At 28.8% G+C, this 13,403-nt stretch overlaps 1 protein-coding gene across 1 annotated transcript; it reads right to left on the bottom strand.

The window, feature by feature from the left end:
• Positions 1 to 2: 2 nt before the first annotated feature.
• On the bottom strand, positions 3 to 10,656 carry LOC111633984 (THUMP domain-containing protein 3-like). Its single transcript, XM_023378653.1, has 5 exons — positions 10,651 to 10,656; positions 10,354 to 10,472; positions 7,349 to 7,430; positions 7,077 to 7,214; positions 3 to 480 (listed from the first exon to the last, which is right to left on the bottom strand). The coding sequence occupies exons 1-5, from the start codon at positions 10,654 to 10,656 to the stop codon at positions 472 to 474; spliced, it is 354 nt and encodes a 117-aa protein (XP_023234421.1). The 3' UTR covers positions 3 to 471.
• Between the last annotated feature and the right edge of the window lie 2,747 nt (positions 10,657 to 13,403).

The following is a 13,403-nucleotide window of genomic DNA, read 5'->3' as shown; positions in this document are numbered from 1 at the left end:
AACCTTTATTTTCTTAATTCATAGATATTTTGATTTGGAATATTAATAAAATTTATAAATTATAATTACAAGCTCAAATGAAGAGTTAGAAACTAACTCCAGTAGGACTAGACATTCAATATAAGCAGTTTCAGGTTTGTGATAAAAATAATGAAAAATACATAAATAAAAATGCATAATTAAGCACTAAATCTGCACCATTTTTTAAGATTCATTAAGGCTCACAGCATCCTGCTCAGTCACACTCTTTCTCATTCTGGAAAATGTGCTACTGTGACTTATTTCTTTGTTTTGCACTAAACACTATGACTTGTATTAGTCTTGTCCAGAGTTCTCACTTGTAACACATCATTTCCCTGTAGTAGTAATGCTTCTCTTTGTTTCATTCATGATAATTACTTTGTAAATATGGCACCAAAATGCAAGGGTAGCAGTAGATGTTGGTAATTCTGACAAACCAGAGAAAAAGTACTAAAGTTCCTACTTCAAAGAAAAAATTAAAATTTTAGATTTAGTGAGAAAAGAAAAAAGTCTGCTTTCAAAATTTTTTAAACTTATTTATATGACTTATGGTATGTTATTTATTTTAATACAGTAGAATCTCATAAACTGGACTCTCAATAACTTGACATTCTGTAAAACTCGTCATGTCATTCAAAAACAAAATATATGTAATCTAATTTTTATATCTATAACTTAACCCTAGGATCAAATAAGTTATCATTCTTCACTGGCAACTCTTGATTACAGCATCAATTCCACATATTAACAAAGAATATAACACCTTTTTCCAAGGTGCCACTGCAAAATGCCACAATGTGAATGTCACTAACATAGGAACTGTCAGAGTGTCTTTTAATAAATATTAATAAAATTTAGTTAATAGTTATGTTAAAAGTATACAAACTCTGTATTAAATTTGTAATATTCACTAAAAGTGTTAATCAGAGTTAATATTGATAGCAATCAAATGTCACACTATTTTATAATAGTTTAACACAAATATGTAAATTTTTTGTAGTGAAAGGGTTGCGGAGGAAGACGATGATATTACATTTACAGAATAGAATAAGGAATAAACTCAAATAAATGTTATACGAAAGATTAGATTGTGGCAGTTGGCAACATGACATTTGACCACTGTCTCCAACCTACATGATGTCAGACCATTGCTAACTCTACTTTTTGGTGGACGCACTTCTGTCTGCTTGCTCCCTGGGTTATACCTGTTGTGGCACCCAGATACATTGTACACAATGTGTTCAATAAATATGTCTGCTTGCTCACTTCATTGTGCACTCCAACCACTGTTTCCACGGTCGATGTAATTGTAACTCTTGTATATAGTTCTGTAAAATAAACTCATGACAATGACCATTGGACTCCATCATCTGTCCAGGAATCATTCATTTGACACAACAACACTATTCGTAGACGTAATCAGATTGATCAACATAACTGATTTCCTTCTCAAGAGGTATCACTAGGGTATCACTTCTCAAGAGGCGTCACTGGGATCACCAAGTGATCCCAGTGACGCTGACCATTTCGAAACCTGATCTCTCCATACTGGTCAAGCAACCGAACTAATTGTTAGTTTGGCTGCTTGACCAGTGTGGAGAGAAAAAAAGGAAGCCTACCTGGATTCCTGTCATTGCTGGAATCACCTAGTCCAGATTACTATGTCATGGAGGTCACGTCCAGTTCACTAGTGAGGAGACCACTAAGGCATACCTCTTGAAAAGGAAATTGGTTATGCCGATCAATCTGATTACATCTGCAAATAATATCATTGTCGTGTTGAATGAATGATTCCAGGACAGACAATGGTTGTTGTCATGAGTTTATTTTACAGAACTAAAGTGGTCAAATGCAGCGTTGCCAACTGCCGCAATCTAATCTTTCATGTAACATTTATTTGAGTTTATTCCTTATTCTTCTCTGTAAATGTAATATCATGGTCTTCCTTTGCGACACTTTCATTACTAAAAATTTGCATATTTGTGTTAAACTAATATAAAATAGTATGATTTGATTGCTACTAACTGTAACACTTTTAGTGATTATTACAAATTTAATATAGAGTTTGTATACTTTTAATGTAATTATTAATTAAATTTTACTAATATTTTTTATTAAAAGACACACTGACAGTTCCCTTGTAAATCAAAAGCATCCACTGAATAGCCAATATTTTTCAAAATAAAATTTAACTACAAATAGAAACAGTCATTAATGGTATGTAAATGTGTATGTAAATTTGCATACCTTAACAAAAATTTTGTTATTTAGACTAGCATCATCATTATACCATTGCATGTTAAACAAATTCATTAATTTAGTGGAATTCTACTCCAGTTGGCAATGTGCTTTCACCAATGAAGAGGGTCAAATTTGACCTGCATTTGAATACAATCTCTTTTCTCTCACTTTACTGTTAACACGGAAGTCTCATCATTTTTAATAACTTGTCACATTTTCAATCCATATTAAGTCAAGTTTCTGGGACTCTACTATATAGTGATTATTTGTCTTTATTCATATAAAACAATGTGTGACAGATTTGTTACTATAGGAAATATTTAATAACTAATGGAGTTTGTTATTTTATGCAAATTTCCACTTAATGCGAGGAACACACAGGGAGGGACCCTACAATGTACTATATATACATTGTAACTAATTACTGTAACTAGTTATTTTTATTGTAAGCAATTAAATTCGCTCTCTAGTAGCTTGTATGTGTAACTTTTAACTGTTTTGTTAGTTGCTTTGTTAAAAAAAACTGGCCATAACATTAGCAATTAACAAACTTTTTAAGTTTTATTTTTTATGAATTTTAATGTAACTGCTTCCTCTTTCAATATTTACTGTTTACAATATCTATAAGTGATTATTTTTTCTTTTTTTATTGCCATTACTCTGTTTTCCAGTATTTCCATTCACTATTTATCCTTTTCAAACCCCAAAATCAGTTTGTCTGATCTACTGTCCTGATGTCAGAAGTATCAAGTTATGTTAGAATATAAAGCATACATGCATTACTGCCCATCCTTACTGGTTACTACTTACAAGGAGATGGCCAGGCGTTTGGATCTTCGATTCAAATGAAACTTGTTGATCATGTAGCCCTAAACACATAGTTCCTTGTCCAAGTAATAGGACCCATTTCTCAAGCATTTCTGAAAAACAGGCCTCTGAAAATTGAGTGTTTAGCTTATAAGTCAGAAAGTTCTACCTATCATAGGAATAACAGTAGTTGAGTGCAACTTTAGTTTTTTTCTTTTTAATGTGTAACGTAGTTATTTTATTATTTTACTGTATCATTAGCATTATTATTCCTCACATTTAAAGCTTATAAAATGAGATTAAAAATCACATCATCATTTCATGTTTAGCAAAAATGAAGTTTCTGTAGATTTAACTCTTGTTATGCCATTGAATAAGATTTTTATTTTTTCATATTAATTTTCAGACATTTTTGCTTGTGGTTACATACTATGACATCACAAGTGAATAAGCTCCAGACATTGAATAGTCTGGAAGTCACAAAGAATCAAACCAATATTGTTAGTTCTAGCATCCAGAACCTTATCCACTCAGTAATGGCCATTCTTATAATTGGTAAAACTTCCAGACATAAGCTAAACATGCAATTTTCGGAAGTTTGCTTTTTGGAAACACTTGAAAAGTGGGACTATTATTTGAATAACTATTTGTGTTTAGGGCTACATGCTCACCAAGTTTCATTTGAATCAGAGATGCAAATGTCTGGCCTTCTCCTTGTTAGTATATGTAAACTACATTGATGCTGAAGTTACAAAATATGCAAGATGAAGGAAATCTCAGAAGGTAATACAAGAGCAAATACATAAGAATCTAGCCAAATAGAATTACCTAAAAACATATCCTTCCTCTTTAAAATCACAGAATTATTTAATGTGGTCAAAAGAGATGATAAGTTGTCTGTAGAGTGATTAATCTGCTCCAGCAAGAAAATTCTTCCAACATGTGATATCAACAATAAATTGAATGGAAATTTTTACTTATTTACAAGATAAATATCACAAATTCATCTTTTGAACAGCTATCTTATTACAAAATCAATATTTTTAAGATACAGCACAATATTATCATCTTCTGCACCTGTTAACCATTGTTTCAGCAATGACAGACAGATATTGGTACAAAGAAGAGAATGTCATGAAATAGGCTTGAGGCTTTGTTACTTACAAAATATAATCATCATTTAATGCTTATTAGTAATAAACAATAAAAATAATGATTATAAGATTTTGTGTATGATTTATTTTAGCTTGTTATTAAAAATAAGATGTTTACTTAATAAATGATGTTAAGTATTTATGTAATTTAACTTGTAAGTGTAATAATCAGTTACATTTTTATTTTGGTAACCATCTCAACAGCACTAACAATAAAATTTTTGTCTCATAGTGAGTGTGAATTAGCAGTTATTTATGGTTTATAATTTTTTTTTTTATCAAATCATGATACATTACAGTTAAGAAAGTTTATCATATTATTCTGTTGCATGACAGGTTCTCATGGACACTGATCTTTAATCACCGACTATCTGCATAGAATGCGCATGTCCAATCCAACGATTTTACACAAGACATAAATTCGATTCTATTTTAAATATTCATGTTCTATTTTGTTCTGCATTCCATCGTTTTTTTTTCTTTTATATTGCCTGAGGAAGAACTATTAATGTTCAAAAACGTTTGCGATATTTATCTGTAATATCACCCACACCGGTAACAGGTTCAAGGTACGTGTTTATTATCATATTATTTTTATGTCTTCAATTAAGTTTTAAAAATTAATAGGTAAAATTATTTAATCCATAAATAAATAACTGAAAATTAAATAACAGACATACACAAATATGACAAAATCAATCAGATCAATATTCATGTAATTTATTTAAGCATTTTAAAATCAATTTTATGTAAAAACTGTATCTCATATATTTCTTGTAATGATAAAACAAAAAATAATATATAATAATATTTACAAGAAATGTAAATTTTAAAATATTTTATTATAATCATTCATACTTATATATCTGTGAAAACTATTCTATATAAGTATATGTATATTAATATTAATTAATGGTATAAAAATATTTCACTTAAAATACAAATTTTTTGAATAATTTTGAATCTAAATTCACTGAAATAATAAACAAAAATTATATTAAAAAAGTTTTTCTACAGATCTATTTACAAATGGTCACTGATCACTAATTATATTTGATATTTTGAATAGTTTTGAAATAGTTAATTTTATTTGAAGACTTATTATTCTTTTATGTGTTATGTATATGTTACTGTAAAAGACCAAAATTAGAGAATGTCGATATTCTCTGGTGAATGTCGACACATACAAAATACGTTGGTGAAAGACCAAATATTTGGTTATATTATTATACATTTGAACAATCACCGGTGTATGTCAACAAGCACAGATAAGCTTTGGTGGAGGTCAAAATGACACCCAAGAAGCCGATGTTGACAGAAGGCGACAGTCTGTCGCCAAATTCTTCGCCATTTCCTTCTGTTTAAATTGGTGATACTGTACAAATACAGGTCCCTGATGTCGATTGTGGCCATACAGATGCCCGAAATGTGTTGGCGGTTGTTGTTGGAATAGAAGACTCCAACTTTTATAAATTAACAAACAAAAATGGTACCCTCAAGCAGCTTTATACCCATAATGAGTTCGTAATTTGTAAAGAAAAGTTACTTTCCATAGATGAGATTTCTTCTCAAGAAATATCACAGAGAAGCAGCTGCAGCTAATTCAAAAAGTGGAGGGCAAGGCTATACACGTTGTCATTGCAAAAAGAAGTGTTCCACAAATAAATGCAGTTGTAAAAGCAAGGAACTTTGTGCAATTCAAAGTGCCATAACAGTTTAAGTTGTTGCAATAAATAAGATTGTATAACGTTAATCACATAATTTATGTGCAAGTTTATTATTGTATTATTTTCTTTAACGATTTAGAATGTACTGTTCGTTTTAGGTTCAACAGTTTATTTACATGTGCTGTTACTTAAGCTTTCTCCTATTTTGACATATTAAAAAGTTGCATTTTTGTCTTAACGTAATTGATGTTGAAATTTTTATTTGTTGCCTGTGACGCCATGTTGAATTTTCGTTGATGTTAAGCCTAATTTTTTTTTAAAATAATAATCGTGTTTACTTTATCATAAAAAATTATTTTTTTATGTTTCACAAACAAAATAAATATATTGAATAATATAAAAACAAAAAAAATTATATTTTAAAAGTTCGTTTTAATATAAAAATCATCATGCATAGCTACATCTAGTATCAAAAAGTATTCCAATGTAAACACGAATATATTCAGGATCGCCCCCGCAGGTCAATGAGGTCAACACGAATATTTTCAGGAACAACGTAGGACAGGTTAACGTAATAAAAATACTTTTATTCAACATTCACCATCAGTGCATGCTGAATGTTGACATTTGCCGGTGTAAGTGAGAAATAATGATATTTAGCAAATATTTTGTACATACACGAAACGACTGTGTGAATACTGACATTCACCGGAGAACGTTGACATTCGCCAGATATCGGTCATTCACAGTAGCATATATAATAACAAAAACAGTTTAAAAATGATAAAAATAACTATAAATATTTTATGAAATACAATCAAATTTAAATATAACATCCTCTGAAATAGTCTCTGATACTACTGTCAGTATTCATTAGAGCTGCTCTCATACAGTGCCAATGAATACTGGCAAACACATCTTCCCCATAAATATTAAACAAGGAATCCTTCAATATCTGTGAACTACTAAAAGTATGTTTTTGCACTGCAAATGACATTGTTATCACTAAATTTCACGACTTTAAAACTCTCAAATTACTATGTAAACTTCTTAATTATATATAATTCTTATTATTTGGAATTTTCCAGTTTAGGGCCATATTCCATTTAGTGTCAATTTCAGAGGTGAAAAAATGGTGATGTTAAATTGAAGTTTGACTATATTTTAAACTGAATCTGAATATTACCTGTGACATGGTCTTTTTATCTTGAGTTAAAAGTACAGCACGACCATTTTTATTTTTACAGACTCTTGCCATTTCATTAAGTAAACTTGGATATAATTTGCGATTATCAAATTTAGATCCCATCCTTTTTCCGAAAGGCTATGAAAAAATTAGTATTTTTTAATTATTTCTAATAATAAAAATATCAAATAAGAAGAAAGCAGTTTAACATAATTTCTCACATAACAATATTAAATGCTAATCTGTAAAACCATTTAAGAAAATTTACTCACCAAATCAGTAACAAATACATCTACAGAACTATTTCTTAATGGAAGTGAACAGGCATCCCATTGAAATATATCTAATCGAATACTAGAAAAAACATTATTAAAAATAGTTTTATATGTCTGTAAAAATGTAACTTACAACATAATATAAAACAGTGGTTCTCAAAGTTATTTGATCCACAGACTACTTATACTAAGTCACAGATGAACAATGGACCATCTAAACCTTCGTCCACTTCCTATCCCATAAATCTCTCTTAAATCTATACCATAATATTTTGTCTATCTGGTAGCCTAACATACATAAGTAATGCATAAATATATTTTCTCTTCTGCTTAAACAGCATGGAATTTCATTTTGGAAAAATGACTAGCAATCAGTGTGCAGAGCCATTTGGCACATGTTTGCAAACCATTAATAATCCTAGGACCATAATTTGAGAACCACCAATATAAGAGAAAATCTATATATTCTATATTGATTACTGAAACTTTATTTTCTAATGTAATTGATAGAAACAATTTATAGAACTCCAGTATTTTTAGTATACTAAATGTAATATTTTGACACTGAGTAGACCATTAAAATCATACAAAATATAAGATTTTAATGTGCATTTCATATCAAGTTTTGATCAAGTTATCAAATTTTGTGTAATTTTGCATAATTAACATTTGTACACAATTTATGTACTGTACAATCTATTACAGATGATATTATCAACTGAGTTTGCAATATTTGTACTTCAAAAAGTAATTGTGATAAACTCAGTTCATAGCTATGAAATATGAATTAATTCAGAACAATATAACATAAACATAAATCTAAACAATATACATACATTTAGAGAGACTATAGTAAATGTAGTATCTAAAAATGGTTTAAGAAATTTTCATTGAATGATAAAACACTTGAAGATGTTTCCATGAAGAATAATAGATCATCATTAGCGATGATAAATTAAGAACTGCCAGTGAATCAAATTCAAATAAAAAATGCTAAAATATAGTGGAAAAATTTCATATAAATGACAAATCATTCATTTGCATTTGTACAGTCTATAAACAGAGCAAACAAATTCTGTATAAATTTATATCAGTTCCACATTATAAAACTATCAATTTGTTTGTCTGTTTCATAAAGAAATGTGTCATTTTTAAATGAGATATTGATAAATGATTTTTAAAAAATGGCTTTTTTAAAAGGAATGCTAAATTATCTCAGTTTTGTCGCTTCTCCCATTGCAAGTACAATGGGTGTTGTAAATATGTTATGTTTGCATGCCAATCATTTAGGGTGCTTCTGTAATTCCTTACTACTGTTCCACAACTAAATGTAAATTTTTAATTTTGTTTTAAATAAAAGTGATACAGGCACCCTTTAGACTTCCATTTCATCCCCTTTCCTATCCTTCTTTGTAATTTTACCTTCAGTCTTTTCCTCTAAATCATCTTTCTTCTCCATTTTCACCCCAGGCAATACTTTTGAGAAGCCCTGGTTTCATCCACTATCTGCTAAAAGTAAAAGCATTGTTATCATCCAATGAATCTTTAACATCTTGTAATTCATCATGAAAAGATTCTGATAGATGCCTAGTGATATCCTTTTACAATCTATCCATTTGCTAAACAATTAAAAGTGAGGCCTGTTTGGTAGAATTGCACTGAGTTCATGATACAACTCTGTTAAGAAGTTTTTGAAGGGACCACTGTAAAAAAACTTATGCAGGAATTGTAAAAGAAAAACAGTTGGCATAGTGAGAATTTATGCAAATATATTATCAACTGCTACAGGGAGTTAAAAGTTGAATTTTGAAAATGACTTCTAGATGGAGTCAAAATCAATTCATCATTGCATATTTTCATTTATCAGTAAAAAGATTAGTTTGTAGAGATGCTGCCAATTAATGTAAATCATGTTAATAAAATGCCTGGAGAGTGACTTGCAATAATTTTTTTTTTGTATATTCAATTTTATTTTGATATCAAGATAACATAACACCTTTCTCATATGATGTAAATGACTGACTCTCTGAGAACTTGATGGACAAATTTTCATCTCACTCTCATCTCATTCTCTAAATATCTCATCATCTAATTATCAATGCCTTATTGCTAGACAGTCACATATATAGTCAAAAATAAGAGGTATTGATAGCAAATTTATTTAAATTATAAAAATAAAAAAACTTTTTTAGGAAAAAGTATATAAATTTACAGTTCATTGAGAGAAGATAGCTATGATGGAAATTATTTCAAAATAAAAATATTGATGTTCAATTTTTTAAATGAGTGTTTTGCTTTTACTTTTTCTCAACTAATATGTAAAATATTCAGTTTTATTTTTTCACCATTGATTTTAATATAGATAAAAGGAATAAATTTTAAATACACTTTTTACTTTAATTTACTGATTGCCTGACCAGCAGACTGACCATGTGGAGTTTTCTGGGTTCTTTTCACATATCTAGCATCTAAATAGAACCAGTTCCCCATAGAAAAGTATCCTGAAACAAATTCACCCTTGGCAGATTGCCCATGTGTTGTACTGCCACAACAAACCAATCAACCAACCTTACTCTTCTTGATGTAACTTTCTTGAATTAAATGTAAGATCAGGAATGAAAATGAAAATTTTTTATTTGTCAGATCTTTTCTACATTTCCTAAATTTAATGTATACATTCATATTTTACTCTATTTCACACAATATATGGTAATAGATAATAGTATTATAACAATAAATTATGAATTCTATAATATGCTTCTTGTCTAGTCTTGGATTAAATTTATAAGCTCTATGTCAGCTTTTCTTTTTCACTAGATTTCTGAATGATGGTGTAATAAGTCTAGTGAAAAAGAAAAGCCGACATAGAGCTTATAAATTTAATAAATTATGATCCATATGTAAAAATAACATTTTGTTGTAATTACCATAAATATATTCATTTAAGCTTTCAATACGTAAAGGCACTTTCTAATTTATTACTTAATTGAATAAATTCTTACCTATTGTTTTCATTGGCTAATTTTCTGTTTACAGCTTGAACATTCTGCAGTGTTCTAGACCAAGCTAAGGGATGATTATCTCCACAGATATGAAAAGAATTAGGCCAATTTAATGCACCCTAATTAAAAATATATATATAAAACAACACTAATTTTTTTTTTTATCTTTTCTAAAATATATATATATATTTAAAATTTGAAAACTTTACATAAGCTAAATAGTTAAAAAAATATGTTTACTACAATTTAATATGTTAATATAATTTCTTAATTTCTTCTATGTAAATAAATAATTACATCCATTAAATAACTAGCCTGTGATTTATAAATAAATATTTATTACATTGAAACAAATCTAGCAACAGTTGAATAGTCTAAACAAAGATCAACATCATAAAAGTTTTAGTGTGTGTTCCTATTGTTAATATTGATGGCCCAATAGCTGAGGCGGTTAAGGTGTCAACGTATTGCTCTGATGAACCCAAGAGTGAATTTGGGTGGTTAAAACTCCCTAGAATTTTTTGTGAGTGCAAATCCATTATGCATCGTGTATCATGCATAGGTCAGGCTCTGTTCCTCACTATCTGGTCTACCCCATCATGAGCCAGATTTAACTCACAATGGGCATTAAAAAAGATTCTTGTAGTACTCATAAGACAGAAAAAGCCAAAAATAAAATTTAAAAAAATATATTCATATTTTTTATGAATTTAAAATTTTATAAATTATTTATTTATTGTATCATTTTAAAATTTTGAGATAAATTATGAGAAAAAGAATTCCATCAGCTGAAATGTTAAACATATAAAGATGATTGTCTTTACACATTGATTACACACACACATTTTTTCATTCCAATCCTTCACAGGTCATTTTTGTGGAATTAAATAAAAACAATTATGAAATGGAGAGATAAAGTTTAAATGTAGTTTTTTAAATTTTTAAATCAAATTAGTAAGAAAAATACAACAAAATTGGTTCTAATCATTTTGAAAAAATAGTTTGGAGCCTGGTTCAAGCAACTTCCTGGGATAATTTCAATTGTCAGTTCACTGCTGGCATTAATGTTTAAATAATAAAAATGAAAATTATAAAATAATATTGTCAGAATGTCCAAGGTGGATACAAGTATAATAACAAAAAATGTTTTTAAAAGACTTTTAAAGATGTTTTAAATAATTTTATTAATGCAATACAGGTATACCTTGCCTTATGTCGGTAATTGGTTCCAGGAGAGGAGACGTAAGTTGAATTTACTTGTCTCCGAATCTACTTGTCACTAGGCTAAACCATAAATTACCATTTCCGGTTCTGTATTTTATTAATTAATGCATTTTTAATAATATATGGTTAATAAGGATCTATTTTAAGCTTGCAAACAAATATATTTTAGTTTTTAATATAGTACAGAAAAAAGTAATCTAAATTTACAAATGCATGTACTGTAAATACAGTACATACTTGTAAATGTATATATTTTAATATGATTTTATGTGCTTTAAACGCTTTTCTAGTGATATTATGACTTCAATATTTGTGGTGGACAGACGTAAAGTCGAATAAAATGATTTAAACTTGATTTTTATTTTTCCATATACTTTTTTCACAAACAACGTATAATCGGGAATGATGTAACTCAAAACGATGTAAGTCGAGGTATACCTGTATATAAAATTTTGAAATTTTAACTGAAATCTCATTATAAATTGTTCAAATAAGTTCTACTTAAACATGACTAGTTTGAGCAGCATTGGTTTAAAGTATTATCTCTAACAATTAAAGATCCATACATAATTATATTTTTCCAAGTACATAAATGCAATATCTATAGTAGAAAATTAATATACATTAAATCTCTAATCTGGTATTCTGTCATCCATCAACTTCCATGATCTAGCATGTTTTGGATCTGCTGCCACTAGTTTGTAAATCTGTTATATTTGTTTATTTGATTCAAAGAGAATTAATTAACAAAAATCCAAAGTACCAGAAGCAAGCAAAATTGCAACAGTGGGTGAAAAAGTTTGTTAATAAGACTATCAAGACTCATTCCAATGTAGAAAATCCACTTTCTTCACTTCCTCTGACTCTGATGTACCTGATGACATTGCAAACCTTGAAGACACAGATGATCATAAAGACAGAAGATCATGATGATCTGAGTTTTGATGTAATCTCACCTACATATACTACAAGAATTATTGTTGGATTTGGGCTTTATATTATATAAAACCTTGTTTGGAAGCACTAATGGTTGTATTATTTCTGGAATTAAGCTTGATTCTACCTTTTATAATACTGCAAGTAATACTTTTATAATACTGATTCTGTATATATATATACATACATATACATATATACAGAATCTCCTTAGAAGTCTTAGAAGTAACTTTCTGTAAATGGCCAGATCCCACAGTTATAGAATTAAGGAGGTTTGTATTTATATTAATGTTAAAATTATCATTGAGTATTACCTCATAAAACAGAATTATATTCTCAATACCATTTGACTTAATTTTTGAAATATTGTACAGTGGTACCTCAGGATACGAACACCCCAGCATACGAAATTTTCAGGATACAACATGAAATTCAAACATATTTTTGCTCCATGATACGAACAAAAACTCACCATACGACATTACATTAGTTTGCAGCGCCATTTTTTATTTGCTTTGTCGTGGAAGGATCTCGCTCGATANTAATTTTGAATCTAAATTCACTGAAATAATAAACAAAAATTATATTAAAAAAGTTTTTCTACAGATCTATTTACAAATGGTCACTGATCACTAATTATATTTGATATTTTGAATAGTTTTGAAATAGTTAATTTTATTTGAAGACTTATTATTCTTTTATGTGTTATGTATATGTTACTGTAAAAGACCAAAATTAGAGAATGTCGATATTCTCTGGTGAATGTCGACACATACAAAATACGTTGGTGAAAGACCAAATATTTGGTTATATTATTATACATTTGAACAATCACCGGTGTATGTCAACAAGCACAGATAAGCTTTGGTGGAGGTCAAAATGACACCCAA

Source organism: Centruroides sculpturatus, unplaced genomic scaffold, assembly GCF_000671375.1.
Source record: "Centruroides sculpturatus isolate CEXI.00-Female unplaced genomic scaffold, Cexi_2.0 scaffold833, whole genome shotgun sequence".
Lineage (NCBI taxonomy): Eukaryota > Metazoa > Arthropoda > Arachnida > Scorpiones > Buthidae > Centruroides > Centruroides sculpturatus.
This window is presented reverse-complemented; position numbering and strand designations above follow the sequence as displayed.

Coding starts and splice junctions, on each gene's coding strand:
- LOC111633984 (XM_023378653.1), bottom strand. Junction 7,431..10,353: donor TTAGCCAATGAAAACAATAG/GTAAGAATTTAT, acceptor TGTTTTTTCTAG/TATTCGATTAGATATATTTC. Junction 7,215..7,348: donor ATGTATTTGTTACTGATTTG/GTGAGTAAATTT, acceptor ATTTTTTCATAG/CCTTTCGGAAAAAGGATGGG.